This window comes from Epinephelus moara, chromosome 6 (genome assembly GCF_006386435.1).
Source record: "Epinephelus moara isolate mb chromosome 6, YSFRI_EMoa_1.0, whole genome shotgun sequence".
Lineage (NCBI taxonomy): Eukaryota > Metazoa > Chordata > Actinopteri > Perciformes > Serranidae > Epinephelus > Epinephelus moara.
Genome location: NC_065511.1, coordinates 26027858 through 26041967, shown reverse-complemented (window position 1 = coordinate 26041967; position 14110 = coordinate 26027858). Strand labels below are relative to the sequence as shown.

The window sequence follows — 14110 nt, the reverse complement described above, 5'->3', positions numbered from 1 at the left end:
ACTCACCCCCCTCCTTCCCTCCCTCCCCCGTGCAGCTACGAGTTTTCCATTTCCTTTTTTGGTGAAAAAATCTCAAACGCAGGCAGGGAGGAGGACATTGCACCAATGCCGACAGGAGAGTGTATCTGGCGGTCTGTGTGTGTGTGTGTGTGTGTGTGTGCTCCATCAAGGCGATGAAACAGTCGAGTCAGCATAAACAACGGCATATACATACACACATTCAGTCACACACACATATACACAGATGTGCATTCACTCTCCCTTTTACTCTGTCTCTCAAACACACACAGATATTTTAACCCCACACACAAAACACTTTTTAGTCTTTTATTACACACACATGGTTTCTCTCTCTAACACTTTCTCACACTCACACACTTTTATGCCCTTCCCCCGGTGCACTCGCTCTCTCTCTCTCACACACACACACACACTGATCTTTCCTAGAAAGACTTTTTAAACGCACCAGAAGGGTTTTCTCCGGCTTAGACAGTAAACACAAGTCCGCAGAAAGCTACGACCTCATAAACCAGTAATGGATATTTCACTGAGATCACTGATACACACAGAGTAATAAAAAACTGCCAAGCAAACATCAGTCAGTGTAAATTTATTTAATAAGACTTCACAAATGTAACTAACCATGTAGCATTTAGCCATCAATCATTTATCATCTTTTTTTTTTTTTTACAGCACGTTCACACTGTTATCACCTCATTGCCGTATGTTCAATCTCAAAATGTATATTTGCCAACTCTGACTCACCAGCATCAAAGCTGAAATAATGAAATATAGGTATTTTTTTAATAACTTTTCACATACATGTTACAAACTAACAATATAAAACACTAACAGCGTTATCGGCGACAAAATAATTATCGACGCAAATCATGGCAGACATGCACACTCCTACAGTACACATAGGTACCGCATTTCATTTCAGCTTCTTTTGGGGTTATAAATGCTGGCTCTTTGAGCAACGGTGATTAAAAAAAAAATCATTACAACAAATGAAAAAAGACAGAAATAAGATGTAAAAATAAGTGTCATTGCAAAGTTCAACAAAAGCAGATACATGACGAAAAAAGTGGTCTGTGTGCCATGTTTTTTTTAGGTGTGTTTTATGTGCACATAACATGGTAGCGAGATAATATCTTATCAAAAGTGCAAATGACTATTGATCATAACTACCATACACTGACTACCTCACTGGAAGCATAATCAGCATTGTTTTTCTACATTTTCTTCTTGCTTTTACTCTTTGACATATTTTAATTAAAATGCTTAAAACTGCAGTTATAAGAGCATGAAAACAGTACCTCCACCAATACGTTGAAATACAGACCGTAAGGTTTACATACTATACTGTATCAGTGTCTTCTCTTCAGAGCCTGACCTCTACCTGAAGTGGCAATTTTTATATATAAAATATGAAGGATTATTTTTGCAAAGTGACTAGCATTTTGCGTTTCTTTGGTTCAATAGCACATAACATATAAGTAATGTTATTCTTAAGGCACTCTATAAACTTTGTTTCATAAACTTATTAACCCTTTGGCTAAAGAGGAAATCTTTGTGGTGGTTCATTCAAACGATGCAGCACTAGCTCCTGGATGAAAACCGCACTCAGACAGGGACCATGAGGAACTCATCTTTTTATATAAAAACAACCTGAGAGGCAGCATTTGTTAGCCTGCGTTACCTTCCTCGGTAATGACTCGGGGTTCTTAAAAATGCTGTGACAAAGGGTGAAAGGTAATTCAAAGGGAAGGGCGAGAATGCGGTAAGTGACCGCTCTATAGGCTGCTGTTGCAGTCGCGGCACAAGATCCTGTCACCATCAGGGAAAAAGCCGGCGCCCACCAGCGAAGCAGAGCACTGGGAGCAGGTGAAGCATGGCTGATGCCACTGGCGATCCTCAAATGAGATGTACTTCCCTCCTCCAAAACCTAGGATAAGAAGAGCAATGAGACAGAGATTAAACTATTGAAACAAAATGAGAGTAGACTGGACATTTCCATTCAAATCAGTGCACCAGGATGGTCAGAACTGCAGCCATTTTTTATGTGTGCCGTTGTAGTGAGCTAACTTCTGAATAAACTTCAGTATAAACAAACTGACTCTTGGCAAGTTTTGAACTCACTGAGATGAGGTTTTGCAGTTACGGCCAAACGAGCAGTGACTAGTGACTTTGTGCACTATCTCCGTTGACTTGCTGCTAGAGAGGAATTGAGGATTGCTGGATTTAACTGCTTTAGTAAATCATTAAATTATATTCATTAGTATCTCAAACTAGTGACTGTGACACACTTTACGGTCCCACTGACGTGTGTTGTCACCGCAACAACTATCACCAATCGCCTTTTTTCTTAAATGACCATGGGCAACAGTTTAATGTCAATTCTACCTTTATCCATTTCTACTGATTAAACTGCATGCCGAGCTTTAGGGCTGGCTTTGAATCCAAGACAACTGAGGGAGCAAATCATGCATGCTTCAAAACAGGGCAACCAGGAAAAAAGTCTTTATCCATCACTCATACAAAGAGAATGATAGAGAAAATCAGTTTTAAATGCCTTTAAGACATTTCGCATAGATGTATTTGTTCCCTGGAACGGAGCTGGTGTGTATAATCTGTAATTGGCTGAAGAGTTTCAGAGAATTAAGCCACGTGGAACACAATGTACAAAGCAGAGACTGGCTGCAAATCTTACGGCCCTTTTACACCTTCCTCATTTGGTCTGGGCTTTTGGACTTTTCAGTTTAATCTTAACCAAAATTACAGGTGTGAACCCTCCCCCAAATCACTGTCTGAACAAAACAGTCGAATTAACTTTGGTCTGATGTGAAGAGGTGGTCTCAGTTCAGATCAAACTAAACCATGGTTCGGTTTATTTCTGGTGTGAAAACATTTTTTGGATGGTTCAGACTTTCGGACCAATTACAGGAAATTTTGGCAGGCAACTGTCAAGTGATAAGAGTAGTGTAGCGCCTCAGTGCCTAGTGTGTGTGCGACAGAGAGAGTGACGGTGGCTCAGAGCAGACAGGTGTTGGCGATTGGAGCAGAAGAGGAATTAGCAGTTAACTTGTCACGTGGTGGTAAATGTGCAGTGAAGGTTTCAGTTTGTCCATGAACAACAACATAACAAAATGAGCCACAGTAGCACCTGGGGACAGGAGGAGATGACTTTATAAAGAGTCAAATGGGAAAAACCTCACAACACCTTTCAGTTATTTTCAGAGAGGATGAGAGGGAGGAGATACAAGAGAACGGGAGAGCTGCAAAACCAATCAATGTCAAGTACAGGGAGACGCAGCTCACGTAGGTGATGAGGCCAGGACAAAGGTTTGACATGTAAAGTTCTTTGCTGCAATCGCATAATTGCAGTGTGAAACCAAAACTAACCGGATCAAGTGTATACAATTTAACAGAAATGTGAACCTTGGTTCGGACTTCCAGGTGTGAAAAGGCCCATTTGAGTCAATCTTGTTTGGAGTATTAATAGTAGTTTAAACATTTAACCCTAACCCAGTATCAACATTAGCATCTACAGTAGCACAGGTCAGTGTTATCATGTGGAGCATAGTGATGTAATCTTGCCTGTGATTGGTTTGCTGCAGGCCTCACACTTCTTGGCGTACAGGCTGCCAAAGCACTTGAGGCAGTAAGGGTTCTCATCTCGGGAGGTGAAGTGTTGACCCGCTAGCTGTGTCTTACAGTTGGTGCACACAAAACACTCCTTATGCCATGGCTCGTCCCGGTAGGTCACACCACCTTTAGCCAGGGTCTAAAAAACAGACAGGTCAAAGGTCATGTGGAGATCCTTTAAATTCACCTGTATAAACATTACTCCCCCTCGTGTCTCTCCTGCGTTTGCATTGTGTCTGTGGCTACCATACAAGGGGCAGTTGGAATTATCTGATAACTGTATTGACCTTTTTACAGCGTGTGCAGCGTGGGGCGAACTTGTCCTCGTAGCAGGGCACACAGTAGTGTTCATCCTTGTCAGGGATGAAGGACTTCGAGCCAATCGGCTGTTCGCAGCTGTGACAGATGAAGCAGCCCTCGTGCCATGTGGAGCCTGCGTACTCCAACTTCCTCGTACCTGGCAGAGAGAAGGAAAGATGGATGGAAAGAATGACAGACAGCAGTTGAGACTCAACTTTTTTGGGTAGAACGCATCCTTCACTGTCCTTTAAAGGCCATTTTGATAGATTTGGTGGTAATTATACTGAGCTATGAAATAACACATTTCAATTGCTTGAAGGCATATAAAACTCATTTTGTTTCGTTAAGATTTACTTTTATTTTAAATCAAAACACCACAGGCCGCACACTTCTTTCCCACTGCTGGAAACTGGCGGCAGGCCGTACAGAAAGGGATAATGCCATTTTCCCCTCCGTGTCCCCAACCAATCCATCTTCTATCCCTTGGCTGTTGAGTTTTTTATTACACTGCTTGGTTTACTCTACGGTGATGCAGTGGTTTGTGTGGGGCCGACATTTTGCACTAATGTTTCACTGCTCCGGGCTGTGTGTGCTGTGGTGTTCTCAAGTCAGAAACTACAAAAAAATCCCCTGCGAAAACATTCCAGGTTATAAGCTTACAGGACTTACACTGGCTCAAGGAGGACGATATTAGCAGTTCGGTTTGAGTATTGGAAATGGAATAAAAGTGAACAAGCTAAAATATGAAATATAGAATAAATATATTTTTAGGGGGGCAATGTCAAAAGCAAAATAAGTTTAAAGAGCTTTGAAAATAATTAGATGTCATTAGATGTAATATGCTTTGAGGCCAGAAAAAGACTGGCTGCTGCTACGTTTGTACTGGTTCTGGGATTACAGTGGTTTGTTGTACATGAATGCATCTGCACATTGTTTGCACATGTTAGACACTGCATATCATAGTGCAGTGAGATTTGTAACAAATTGTTAAGCCCTCACTCATCACTGTACGCTTTATTCCATTTCATTTACAAAGCCATACTGGGTAAACTCCCTTCTTTATATTGTGTGGTTATTTGGCTGTAAATATTTGTGTGCTGTTGTCTCGGCCAGGTCTCCCTTGTAAAAGACATCTCAATGGGACTTACTTACTACTTTTTAAACGTCCAGTGTGCAGGGTTTAGAGTGATATATTGTCAGAAACGGAATATAATAAGTATGTTTTCTTTAGTGTATAATCACCTGAATGAGCTAATCTTACTGCTTTCATTACCTATGAATGAGACGTTTATATCTATGCAGGGAGCTGGTCCTCATTCATGAAGATTGCCATGTTGCACCGCCATGTTTCTACAGTAGCCCAGAACAGACAAACCAAGATCCAGATAGGGTCATTCGCGTTTTCACGTTTCACACAATCCCTCTAAATCTTACACACTGTTCCTTTAAAACAAGTTTTATTATGTTAAAAAAGCATTTGATTGAATTCATCTACTCAATTTAAGTTTCTCAATCCTTCAACTGCAAATACTTCTACTACGCCTGAAATCCTACATTATGGTCTCCGCATATAGTTGAAGTTCAGTTCAGTTCAGTTTGGGACTAGATGTTGCAATCCCTGATGCACATACTTGAGACTATGGGTGGGAGTAAAAGTGCTGTCTGGGGGTCCTAGTGGGAGCCAAAGGGTTAGATGGATATAAATGTAGAAAGAGCAAAGGTAGATCGAAAAGTAAGAAGGAGCATAGGGTATGTAGGGTAGGGTTTGTCTCTTTGCCCTGCAAGTCCTCCCCTTGCAGCACAAGTTGCTACAGATGTATGTATAGTAGGTTTTCAGTGTGTCATGGCAGATAAATTGTTCCAAACTTCAAAATAAAGCTCAAATACGATGCTTTGTCACAGGAGGCAGTGACAACATCAGACATGTAGTCTCTCTGAGGATTTTCCAACAGAATAAACTGAGTGAGAAAAGAAGAGGGCCATTGTCTGGGAGACATGCAACATCCTGTGTGACCATTTCTGGCAGTGGGAGCATTGGAGCAGTTTTATCAAGGAAATAATCTTATGAGAAATCCATGTACAGGGCTTTGGTATTAAGTTTCTCCCCTCCTTTTGTCCCTGACACAAACCACTTCAGCGTAGCATCCAGCTGTTAAACAACGATAAGTGTGTGTGTCTGTTTCTGAGGGTGTACATATTTTTGTATAATGGCAAAAGGATATGTCTGTATGTTTCTTTAGTTGGAGGAGAGGTAACGCTATCCAGAAATGCAACCAATTTTTGATGATACAGGAGTGTGCAAACTCCCAGGAGTTTTCCTAGTTTAGATGTCTTTGATTGGATCAGTCTCTATTACAATTTTTCCTTCTCAAGGTGACTCACTCGAGCAAAACTTACACTGAACCTTGTAATGCAAATGTGTGATCTTCATAAGAAAACATGAGATTATCTATAGTGGAAATAAAGGGGAATGTCACACTCTTGCTGGAATCATTTGCTGCGGAGGCTGGAATAACTGACTTGCTTATCTCTCGTTATCATCAGTCTGCTGGCAGCCCACAGGCCCTGGGGATCTGGCTTACAGACAACAAGTCAAGCAGACTGGCAATTACTCTGTCACATTCAGCCCTGGCTGCTACTCAATTGTGGACCCTCGCCTTCGTCTCTTTCCCCTTCCTTTCTTTTTTCTAAAACCTCTTTCCTCTTCCGTATCTGCTTGATCTGTTACTTTATACTTTGTCCCCGCTTCCTGGAGTTTGCCATGTCATCATTTTCCAAAGTCATTTGCCTATCTATCTTGAAATTTGAATTTGTATACTACATGGAAAATAAAATGTGGGTTAACGAGACTTATGCTTAGCGGGTGAGTGAAGTAGCATAATATGTTGCACTGTCAAATGCATTATGTGCAAGGTATATCATATGTCACTACCTCTTTCATTTTCATTTAAATCATCTTTCTCTTCCTGAATTTCAAGATAAGCTAGTTCATGTTCAAAAAAACACACAATACTTGGGAAAAGAATCATTCAGATTTCAGAGAGCACAAACACAATGAGCCTTAATGCCTTAAACGAGCCATAAATGTTGCACCTTTACCTGGCATGACGACTTTGTCGCAGGCTACACACTTGGAGGAGAACTCATTACAGTAGCAGTCGTTGCAGAGCAGCGCGTCATCCTGGCTGGTAAAAGGCTCATCTGCCAACGAGCGATCGCAGCGGAAACAGCGGAAGCAGTGCTCATGATAGTGCCGGTCCTCGTAGAAGAGCTCCTGGTAGCAGAGTGAGAGGAGACGACAAGGATTGGAGGTCAATTCATAAACACATCACAAAAAATGACATTAATTATTAGTCTCTTCCAAAATTATTTACATGTTTTACAGTTTCAGAATGGCAGCAATCTAAAAGAAGCAATAAGGAAAAGACTGCAAGACTTAAAGGAATAGTTCACCCACAAAATGATCATTTGCAAATCAATCAGTCATGCTGTGTGACTGTGAGTTCGTGAAGAAAACTACTGTAACAGCATTCTTTATGGCACACCATCCAAAGTCCTAAATAAACTCCAAAACATCCAGAACTCTGCTGCTCCTCTGCTCACCCATTCCTGCTCCTGCGATCACACCACCCCTGTCCTCCAGAACCTCCACTGGCTCCCTGTCCCACAACGTATCCAATTCAAAGTCCTTCTCCCCACTGACCAGGCCCCCTCCTATCTCACTGACCTGCTCCACTGCCACACTCCTTCCCGCAGCCTCTGCTCCTCTGATGCCAACCTCTTGACTCAGGACCAAGCACCCTACCTGGTGTGACAGAGCCTTCTCCATAGTTGCCCCCTCCCTCTGGTACTCTCTCCCTAAACACACTAAAGACTGCACTGACCTCTCCTGATTCAATCACTCATCAAAACTCATCTTTTCAAAATGGCTTTTAATATGAGTGATGAAAAGTGCTCTATAAATAAAATGTATTATCATTGGTTTTTCTCACATGCCCCCACAGAAAACAGTGAACATATTGATTTATTAGTATTGGAGTCTGGCTTTAAAGAGAGCATATGGAAGTTCCACTTTCAGTTCAGTTTAAGGTAAACCGTTTTTTTGTGTTCGGGAAGTACTGAGCACACGACTAGATAAATGAAACTTGGATCACACTGCATGAGTTGTGTGAGAGTTTGTAAATGGATGCTTTGTTACACTGTAGTTTGCTGTTGGTAAACACAGTCCTTAATAAATCAATGTGTGTGCTGTTATCCATGGAGGCACGCGAGAAAAACAAAGGTTCCTTCACAAATTCAAGGCAACTCGGCATCACTAATTGATTTACAAATGGTGGGTGATGTGTTCCTTTCACACAGTGGTTCCCAACTGGTCCAGATTTCTCTTTAGTCATTAGTTCAAGGTCCACACAGTTTAATTTATTCAGCGTCATACTTGCGTTTGGCCATGTCATCGAGCTAGTTTGCTGTCTCTGTTAAGTAGCTGTCCGTTATTCACTCATTCTACAGCCGGAAACAGCACTTCAAAATAAAAGCTATGACCTGAAAATTGTACTATACTTTAAAATAATAAACTAACTTGACATGCACACTGCTTTAACACCAGCTAAAGTTAGTGATTACAAAAGAAGCAGAAAACAGTGTTGGATTGCTCTGGGTGAAACTGGCCCATGCAAGCTCTGCATAGGCAGAAACAAGTATGTAGTGTACCTGTGCATACTGTATTGTTCTTGTGAGCATACTTCTGTTTAAAAAAAAGTCTCACAAGTATGTTGAATTGATTGCCTAAAGGGCGCAGAGCCAAGAAAATGCCAGCTTTATTTATCACCCACTGCCCATGAGGGTGTTGATAACTCACTGGCCTCCTTCGCTAAGCAAACTATTACGCTCTGTAGCATGGCCCGTTCTGTAAACGCCACCAAATTGCATACGTCGGTCTTAAATGATCCACGTCATGTTAGTGTTTTCCATTAAGGGAGGATTAAATTTTAACTTGATTGTGGGGAGGAGGGAGACGTTCGCTCATGCTGCATTTTTACAATGTGAGGCAAAATTAGCCCGTTGGCTTATGTGGACTTAGTGGAAATTGCCTGTATAATTGCATGTTAAATTAGCCTTTACTGTGTCTTGCCACACAAAATACATGGAACACGCCTCATTTAGCGCGAATTATGTGTCATTAACATGACATAATTTCTATTTTAGCTATCCAAAGCCGTGTCAAAACATGGTAAAAAATGGCTTACACCTAATTAGGCCAGATCTTTGATGTGCTTTATCTTTGTTTAAACTTGTAATATGTGGATTAAGTTCATGTATGTGGTTAATTCAAGTGCATGTATGTACAGGAAACAAATGTTAGCACAAATATATATGTCTTCATTTTGTATCCTTTAATCAAATCTAAAAGCGATGATGTTTCAATTGCAAATTTGGATGCACTCCACTTGGTACTGCTGTGCAGCACATAGATGATTGCATGTCTGATCATGTCAAAATGGATGCCTTACCCTTGCGTCATGGCCGATCAGCTCTTTGCACTCATCGCATGTGTTTGAGAACAGGCTGTCGTAACAGGGGATGCAGTAGGGACTGTCATCTGACTGGATGTACTTGCGGCCATACAGGGACTCCTTGCAGTTGTCACAGTCGAAACTGTCAGCCATTGTAATTTTCTGGAAAGCCTGAAACACAGAAAGGAGACGCTCGGGTCAGCAACATTTAAAAAAACAAATCTAAAAGAGATGAGGACAAGAACAAGGGGACAATAGGGAGGAGAAGAAAAGGAGGGAGAGCACTAAGGAATGATTCAGTCACCTTTCCCAGCACAGCAGTCAGACATCAGTATAGACTTTCACTGCCAATATTTACGCTGTAAATACTTCGGCTTGTACCAGCAATGGAGCTGAGCTCAAACAAAACACGCTGTGCAAGTGGGAGCAAGTGGAAAATGAAAGAGAGACAGAGTGAAAAGAGCGAGAGAGAGCGACACGAGAGGCAGCGCAAAATGCCTATTAACTTTTATTGCTGTGTGATGAAAGTGTGGTGGATGCAGGAGGAGGGGACAAGAGAGGGAGCTGTCATTTTGCTTTCTCTCGGCGGCTACGAAACTCCTTCCTGTTGCTGTCAACCGCTCAAAATCTGCAACCTAAAGATTAATACAAATGGAGCAGCCTCTCTGGTGACTGAGCGGGAATACACTTGCATGTGAACACATCATACACACCTGTAAATATTTATGAAGCAAGAATCTATTTGCGAGTGAAGCGCGGACCACCAACAGATACAGAAACCCCACGAAGCATTTGTGAGTGTTTGTGTGTGTCAAACGCACAGACACTTGAAGCTGTTTGAACAAGACTCCCTAAAACGTGGCCTCCTGTCAGCATAAAGATGCAACTACATGCACATACAGATACAGGAGGTATACAGTCTAAGTGCGGTTTGCACTGCGCAATAGGCCCCTTGATCATGACTGAGCACACAACAAAGTGACAGAATAATATTGTGAGAGCATTATGGCAACAATATCAGGTTGCCAAAACATTACAGCATGGCTGGAGGAGAGCCCAGTGATAAGTGATACAGCCCCCTGGCAGGGTGCAGTGCTGGCTATTCATTCCCATCACCCAGTAATAATAATCACCTCTGATATAATAATCAATCAAACCGTAAACTGGCCCTGTGCTGCCTGTCTTACACTCCCACACACACACGTGCAAAAAAAGTCCACCTATGCAAGTGCACACACACACACACACACTTAAACACACAGTGACACAGAAAAGGGAACAAAGCCTAAAAGCCAAATCACACAGGATCCGTCATCAAAGAAAACATTAGTCCCAGACTCTCATGTTTCATCCGTCTCAGCCGTTTGAGAGACAAAAGCTCTTAATGAGTCGGGGTGAGAAAGTCAAGATCCAACAGACTTCACCTGCTTACACTCTTCATATTTAACACAGTGACAGGCTTCCCGCTAACACAACTTCACCAAACTGCAGAGACACTCTCAGCACCCTGTGATGACCTCAAGATTTAAAGAAGGGAGTATAAATGCTCCAAAGCCCTGCAGCCATGTGTGTACACTGGCTCGCACCCCTCGACTGCCTTATCTCACCATCAAATGACTGAATGGATACATCTTTAGTATCTGATGTCTCACATTATAGCATCCATCTGGAGGTTATGGCAAACTATCAAAATAAGCAGCTGTGGCTGGCCTTTGTAACGTACAGCAAGGTGCTCAACTCGCGAGTCTGCGTTTTAACAGCGATTTCTGTATATTTGACACACCATCCATCAGGCATTGCCATTAGCCCCCATAACCGCAACCTCGAGATTAGATCAACAAAGCGTGGAGCTGAAAATGAGCACTATGACCTTAATGTTATCTGCAGTGCTAGGTAGGTATGCACTGCCTTCGCTTGCCAGGTGAGAGAACGAGACGAGGCATGACTCACAAAGCCGGGAGGCCAGCGCTATGACGTCTGATGTCAGCTTTAATTTCCAAAGCAAATCAGACAGCTGTTTACTGCCCTCCCCGAATTCATATGCTTCATCCACATATCCGCATACTAAGAGGCTACAGAAAGTAGGTCATGAAACATCTCAAATGCAGATGTTTGACTAGCCAACATCCCTGTACCTGAGATGGATCACGCAGTGTGTTCCTGGTTGCATTATTTCCTCACTACAAGTGTTTTTATTGTCTCCAAAGAGATTTAGGTTTGAGCAAGAGAAACTTGTTTGCCAGCAATCAGATTAATACTAAGTAAAGGAGAAGTCGCTAAAGCACACATGGGAACGTTACACTCAATTGTAAAGATGCCAAAGCTTGATTCATGAATATGTTACTTTAAAAAAAATCAGACAAAGGTCTTGTAGTGTTTCCATTTCAGGGAGGTTTACTTTGAGCATCAGTGTTTGAGTGGCCAATGCAGAGCCTGGAATGAACTCCTGATGGCACAGGCTCTCACAGAGAGGGGCATGACGTCAGCACCCTGACCCCTGGGGTGATGGACTAAGACGTGACTGCATGCAGCAATTGCTGACCCAAAACCCGCAATCCCAAATTCAGAAGAGAGGAGCTGGATCTGGGTCACAATGAACTCCAGTGCGGAGGCCAGTTCTCACAGGGCTTTGTATCTGCTACTGTATATGCCAACTTCCCAGCAGAGGTCCATCTCCTTCACATCCAGGACGCAGTGACTAAGAACACCACTCTGGGTTAATAATGTTCCCAAATACCAGAGCGGTGACTGAATTCAGCCCCCTGGGAAAAATGTGCGCTTCAAGGAAATCACCGCAGCCCCCACACAGGACAATGGTCCAGAAATATTGTGCTGAGTGTAATTATAGTATGGCAGCACAGAGTGGGGATCTCTGTTTAAAATAACCAACAGTGTATTTCATTCTCTGTAATGATCCAGAAGGAGTGCATCTGAGCGAGAAACTAAAATGTATATTCAACGCAGCTATATGGGTCAGTATGAATGACTGTGCAGAAATGCCTCTGTTTTTTTAACCCTTGGGAGGCTGTAGTCTTTTGAATGGTGGATTGATCAGTTTTTCAAAAGAAATGTGCTCCCAGAACAAATGCAAATAGCCTTGTGATAAAGACAGAGAGAGCAGCCTTACACTGCAATAAGATTTAATCCACTTAAAATAGTATTTTAAAAAAAAGCAATGTCATGTTCAGCCTCCCTCGCACTTGTCAGTTAGGGGTTATGTATTGGTTGACGAGGGTCGGCTATCGGTGACATAAAAAACATTCTGAATTTGCATCCTTGGCACAAACATTAGAATTTTATGACCCACCACTAAGGCTTAATGAAAATCTAACTCCCCAGTGCGTTCACATAAATTCTGAGGCTCAGGAACTATAGTTTAAGATTTTGAAAACTGGAAATCATGTGTATATGCGTAAAGCAATTACTAATATTTTATGATTATTCATGACATTTTGTTGGAACAGTGGCCATGGTATAAGCAAGATAATACTTGACTTAATGGTTCTTAGCCCTCACTTTAAAATTATGGAAAGTACTTGTTGGGTAATACCTCCTGGCTTGATATTGTTTGTGTTTGGTCTTTCTGGGGCTGAAAACAGACAGATTTCTCATTTGTTTTCACACATCCAGCTGTAAGATAGCAGAGGAACGCCAAGGTTACGTTCTCCTAGTCATCACAACCCTCCCTGATTGGCACACGAGGGTAAAGTTCAAATTGTGAGTAACCACAGAGCAACAGACCAATGCAAGCAAGCAGACTGCATGCTGTTGCCAGGCAACATAGTCATGCTTGGTTACTGAAGGGCTAGCAGATAGCCTGTCCAGTCCGGTCCCACAGGCAGGCCTGTTAATCCCCAGCCCAAACTTTGCTTACGCTCCGGTTGATTCCAAATGAACAGTCCGCACAGCCTGCTGGGAACGAGCCTGCCAGCTCTTCCCCCCTTTTTCCTGCCGCCCATTAGAAGAATCTGCTTGTAAAGTGTGTATTTTATTAAGGCTAGACAAAGCACTTGACATCGTGTTACATCAACAGAGGAGAGAGATCATCTTGACCTCAGCAGGCAGATGGCCACAACTACAAAATGCCTTTTTCTCTAATGTCTCTCGCTGCCATTAAAGGTCCAGTGTGTAGGATTTAGGGGGATATATTGGCAGAAATGGAGCCATTTATATCTACATAGAAAGCATCTATGGAGATCCCCATGTTGCACCTCCATGTTTCTACAGTTGCCCAGGGCGAACCGAACACTGGCTCTAGATAGGGCATTCATGTTTTTGGATTGGCCACCACAGTTAATAACCCCCCTGTGATGAGCAGTATCATAGAAACACTGATTTGTAACATAAAACTGCTTTATTCTATGTTTAAATCAACTGCTCCATTTGTTTAGGAGTGGAAGAGACCTCTGCGGATAATTCTACTCCCGCTAAAAACCTCCTAAACAATGAACACTGAAGGAATCCTAACTGTCTCATCTCACCGCTAGATATCACAAAATCCCCCTGCTCCCTTAAATTATACCTTACGCTAGAGCACAAAAAGATTACACTAGTGTGTATAGACTAACTGGAAAATATGTACTGTGACATGTAATTCATAAATTCCACTAAAAATGTTTACAAGGGTAGGAATGTCACGGAGAAGTCAT

The 14110-nt window shown here is 42.2% G+C and overlaps 1 protein-coding gene across 2 annotated transcripts in view; it reads right to left on the bottom strand.

The window, feature by feature from the left end:
* Positions 1 to 595: 595 nt before the first annotated feature.
* fhl3a (four and a half LIM domains 3a) overlaps positions 596 to 14110 on the bottom strand; it is a 34628-nt gene continuing 21113 nt past the window's right edge. Inside the window, exons 1-6 of one of the 2 annotated variants that reach the window (XM_050047056.1) lie at positions 9766 to 9944; positions 9459 to 9632; positions 7048 to 7222; positions 3936 to 4105; positions 3601 to 3787; positions 596 to 1948 (exon numbers count right to left, since the gene is read on the bottom strand). In XM_050047056.1, coding sequence (XP_049903013.1) covers positions 1797 to 1948; positions 3601 to 3787; positions 3936 to 4105; positions 7048 to 7222; positions 9459 to 9614 — 840 coding nt within the window. In that variant the 5' untranslated portion in view covers positions 9615 to 9632; positions 9766 to 9944 and the 3' untranslated portion in view covers positions 596 to 1796. Of the gene's footprint in view, positions 1949 to 3600; positions 3788 to 3935; positions 4106 to 7047; positions 7223 to 9458; positions 9633 to 9765; positions 9945 to 14110 lie in introns of those variants that run through there. The other variant, XM_050047055.1, reaches the window with a different exon arrangement.